At 43.8% G+C, this 4,851-nt stretch overlaps 1 protein-coding gene across 1 annotated transcript; it reads right to left on the reverse strand.

The window, feature by feature from the left end:
- Positions 1-483: 483 nt before the first annotated feature.
- On the reverse strand, positions 484-2,079 carry LOC126990561 (glucoside xylosyltransferase 1-like). Its single transcript, XM_050849173.1, has 2 exons — positions 934-2,079; positions 484-830 (listed from the first exon to the last, which is right to left on the reverse strand). Exons 1-2 carry the CDS (start codon positions 1,966-1,968, stop codon positions 639-641), a joined length of 1,227 nt encoding a protein of 408 aa, XP_050705130.1. The 5' UTR covers positions 1,969-2,079; the 3' UTR covers positions 484-638.
- Positions 2,080-4,851: the final 2,772 nt, after the last annotated feature.

A 4,851-nucleotide genomic window follows, 5' to 3' on the forward strand; every position in this document is an offset into this window, starting at 1 on the left:
GCCTCTAGAAGGCTCCCGGAGAAACGAGCAAGGGGGCGGGGAGCAAGGCGAGCCGTCCGCGCTCCGCGGGGCGCGGCCAGACGCGCAGGAGGCACCGAGCAGAAGACAGAGACAACGCAGGCGTCCACAGCGATACGACGATTATTATGTTTTTGATTAATTCTCTTACGTTTGTATATAGTTAAGTGTGTGATCGGGACGATCACAATTAAGAGGGGGGGATAGTGTTGTGCTGGAAGCTTCCCCCGGCGACCATAGGCCTCTAGAAGGCTCCCGGAGAAACGAGCAAAGGGGCGGGGAGCAAGGCGAGCCGTCCGCGCTCCGCGGGGCGCGGCCAGGCGCCAGGCGGGAAGTGTTGCCAACTCGCATATATTTTTGCTACATGTTCTTGTATAATCTAAAATCTACTGTAACATTCTAGACTGTACTGTTCTGGATATATATAGGAGAAGAGGGCGAGAGAGTCCCAGACATAGTAAGCTAGTGGTAAGTGAAGTGTACTACTAAGGAAGAATATTAAACTACAGAAGCTGTGCAAAGTGTTTACATATCTCCCTCCCACGGAGTCTCCTGACGGCGACACGGAACCCAAGTAACACGTCCGGCATAACAATATCCTCTCATCAACTGATGCAAATTTAAAAACTCACTTGTTTGGCGACGGCGGTGTTCGTAAGGCCCAAAGTAATGCCCCTGTTGATGTCCGTATAATTGCTACACAAGTAGTCGTGGCTCCACGAGTCCAGCACCGCCAGGCGCCCCTCGAGCACCGCCAGGAGGCGCCGAGGGTCGCCGCTCAGATGCAAGGATGCCAAGGTTTTGTACACAAGCTGAAAATTAGATAAGGTTCGCTTTTCTCATAACAGTAGGCTACATGATTTGTGAGGCAGTCTTACGCTTACCTCATCAGTGAAATGAATAGGAGCTACTCACCAAAAATTTTCGATCAATATTCCGGAAAAATGTGGCATCGGAGCCATGCAAAATGAGGATGCCCGCCGACAGGCAGTCTGCACATGGTGGTGCCTCAGGGAAGCAGGAGGAGGGCAAGAAGTTCCAGCGAGACGTCACTTCAAGTAGCAGGTGAGGTCTGTGGAAGAGGTAGTGGTTGACGGCGTCCTGGTCGTGGCGAGGTGGTGGTGTGACTGCTCCGAAGCGAAGTACAGCGCTGCCCAAGCCCCCTCCAGGGAGCCGCCGCAGACGCGTCAGATTGGCTGCCATGACACCCGTGTTTAGCCCTACACGGCCCGCGAAGGGGTGCCGAGGGCTGTCCAACAGGTACTGAGGCTCCGGTGCCAGGGCGAGTGCCTGGCGGGGACCCATGGACCGTAGCAGCCACCACAGCTCCTCGGCAGGACCTAGAAACACCACGTCAGTGTCCACGTAGACGACGGCATCGTGTTCTGGCAGCGCCTCCGCCAGGAACTGTTTCGCCCAAGCGCACGGTCGCCAGTGTTCCTTGATAAGGGGCTGATCCTGTGGCAGCCAGACGGGGCGGTGCTGAAGTAGGAGTCGGTGGCGGGGGAAGGCGGCGGTGAGGTTGAGCACTTTGTGAAAAGTGTCGAGAGTATCAGTCAAAACAATGATATGCCACACCGGAGACTTGCTGAAGTAGAGCAGTGTTTTGAGCATTGTGTTGAGCTGCTGGGTCTGTCTCGACCAAGACCGTGCCGAATCGTCTTTCACTATAACTTTCGACGATGTCCTACTCCCCATCGCATCGACAGCTTCACACACAACTATTGTCATTGGGTATGTTAAAGATGGGTTGGCGGTTGTGAGAGGTTTTGGTATTCTATAAGTAGCATTTTTCTGGACGCTTTTGTGTATGTGTTTAGGGACTATTGAACGGAAAGTATAGTACGATACGATGATAACAAGTGGCACAAGAATCCTGGTCCAAGATCTCATGCTTAACCTCTGGAAGGAAAACTGCAGAGTGATTTTGTAAGACTTCCTGTTTAGCATCGCGTCACCAGCCAACTATTTTATCATGTTTTTCCTCCTCGTGTTGTAGCGGAATCATTGGTTGTGTCACTTGTGTGGCACGTTCCAGGTTGTGGCTTATTTTTATTTATTTATTTATTTCCAGCAAAGGAAAGGAACACTTCAATATGTTGACTATCTTGTATTAAAATCATTTTAAGATATCTATATAAAAAGTTATTATTTTTATATAATCATTTCACTATATAAATCAACCTATATTAAGTGCCTTATTATACATGTTATTTTTTTTATTTAATATATATATATATATATATATATATATATATATATATATATATTTATATATATATATATATATATCTATATATATAGTTGGTATCAAAGGAAAGCAAATTAAATGTATTATTCATAAATGGGAAGAAATAGGGTTGAATACTAAATAAATAAAAAAAGTATAATAAGGTGCTTAATATAGGTTGATTTATATAGTGAAATGATTATATAAAAATAACTTTTTATATAGATATCTTAAAATGATTTTAATACAAGATAGTCAACATATTGAAGTGTTCATATATGAATTTTTATGCAGATATATGAATTTTTGTGGCTTCAGGAAGGTTTTTCGTCGCGGCGCGTGAAATGAGTCAGATTCGGCGAATTTTCGTCGCGAATTCTGGTGGAGCTCGAGCAAAAACTACTAAAGCTAGGAAGGCGGGCTTGGTGGAAAATGAAAGCTCTTTTGATACAGATTAATTATCAGAAAAAAATGGAAAGCATTAAATGAATGAAAAAGTTATAAGCAAAAAACTAGGACGTGTCCAAATCGCGGCAAAAGGGCCGAAAAACAGGCTATTTTGTGACGGCTCGACGACAAACTTGGAATCGAGCTATCAAAACATCCTTCGAGCTGGTCAAACTATATTGCCAAGAGGGGCTACATGCCAAATTACAGCCTTCTAGAGCCAATAGCAATGCCACACTAGACAAAAACGGCAAAGTGTCTGGAGTTCGTCAAAATCGCTCTCAAAAGGGTTTACGTTTCGAGCTCTAGCGACGAAACTATTGGGAGTAGGGAAATGTTACGCATCATATTGGAAAACACATTGGTAGGGCTAAATTATTTGTCAAATAAGTTTTTTGAAATTCTAAAAAAATGTGTGGGTTTAAAGGTTGGGAACTCAAAAAAAAAAAATCAGTCGTTTTTTGCGAATTTATTCGATTTTTTACCCTTTCGAGTCGGTTTTTGAGCCCGGTCGCTTATTAAAAATATAGCCCTTTCATTTTGCCGTCGATTGATACCAAAAAGATTTCTGTAGCCCCAGAAATAAGGGAGTTATTGCGATTCTCACCAAAGCGCTTGATTTTCCAAAATTCGCGGCTTAATGACAAGGGCGCCGCAAAATCAAAAGAGTCCGCCGTCCATTACTTGAGATGTCACTGATTGTACAGTAGTGGTTATTCTCTCTGACCCAATGTAAGACAACCCCCTGAAAAGTGCAAATGTACCACTGTACCCCAGGTTGGGAACCCCTGCTCTAGACCATGTAGACCAGGGGTTCCCAACCTGGGGTACATGTACCCCTAGTGGTACATTTGCATTTTTCAGGGGGTAGTCTTACATTGGGTCCGAGAGAATAACCACTACCGGACAATACATGGTGTTGTAATCTGCATTCAAATTGCACAATGTCGTGTTTTTTTATTTTTTATTTCCTCATTTTAGTAAGAAAAACTATTATTTAAATTTTATCATCAGTCCACACATACAGATTTCATTATAAAATAATATCAAAATATTTCAATTTCATCGTTTTTTATTCAAAATTTTTAGGGGTACACGGGAACCAATAAAAATGCCCAAAGGGTACAGAGGAACAAAAAGGTTGGGAACCCCTGAGTCTAGACTGAAGATAACTGCTTCTTTTTTTTTATCTATAAACATGCACAGCAAGACTACATCAGTGAAATGTCGATTGGCATTCTGAACACCTGACACAACATTTTCTCACCCCTTTCATAACTACTAATTCAAGGTCCCGCACCACACCACGCTTCGGGTTAGCCACAGGTGCGCGACAGGTGCACGCTGTATAATATGTAAACAACTTCTCTGGCCGAAGAAGAGACCATCTATACCTTCGTTAAGGCGCGCACTGTTATAAAAACGTTGCTCAACAAGAATGCACTGAATGGGTGTTATCACTGTAGGTAGGACTTCGAATGTATTTTCTCATCATTGGCTTAATGTAAAGCCTTATAATTCCGAGGATGATGTTTCAACGATCGTCCTTTCAATTGGAGCCTCTGTGTAACTTGCATTACGTTATAGGCCCCCACACACTGTCATGCATGCATGCGCATTCATGCATGGTTGCGCAAACACGTTAATCATTGGTTTTGGCCACACACTGTCACTCATGAGTGCACATGCATCAGTTGGCGCGCGTCGCTCAGCCAGTCAAGATGAGTAGGGAGCCTGCTTGCATGTGCAACCGTCATGAATGACGGTAAAAAATCCAACCGTGTCGGACCCTCATCATGCATCTTCAATCGCATGCGCATGGCTTCAGTCATGCCCATACACTGGTTATGCATGCACAAACACCATGAATGCGCATGCATGCATGATAGTGTGTGGTAGTCTACTTCTTTACTTCCAACTTCACGGATAGCTTTGCATTCAACACCAGTACACAAGGATATAAGGAGACTGCAAGAACCCATCCGACCTGTACATAGCCATTTGTGACAATGAGTTATTTATCAACTGCCCCCCTAATCCATAAATATAACCTCCATTTACAGATTTCAATTGTAGTTACATCAATTATACTTACTAGCTAAATATGGTGCACTCATCCACTACTTATTTTATAAACCAATTTTTACTTAGCTCCT

This window comes from Eriocheir sinensis, unplaced genomic scaffold (genome assembly GCF_024679095.1).
Source record: "Eriocheir sinensis breed Jianghai 21 unplaced genomic scaffold, ASM2467909v1 Scaffold1749, whole genome shotgun sequence".
NCBI classification, from domain to species: Eukaryota; Metazoa; Arthropoda; class Malacostraca; order Decapoda; family Varunidae; genus Eriocheir; species Eriocheir sinensis.

Bases quoted from the DNA above. Each gene is read 5' to 3' on its own strand.
- LOC126990561 (XM_050849173.1), bottom strand. From the start codon at position 1,968: ATGCTAAACAGGAAGTCTTACAAAATCACTCTGCAGTTTTCCTTCCAG. The intron at 831-933 runs GTGAGTAGCTCC...TCTAATTTTCAG, and splicing joins ATATTGATCGAAAATTTTTG to CTTGTGTACAAAACCTTGGC.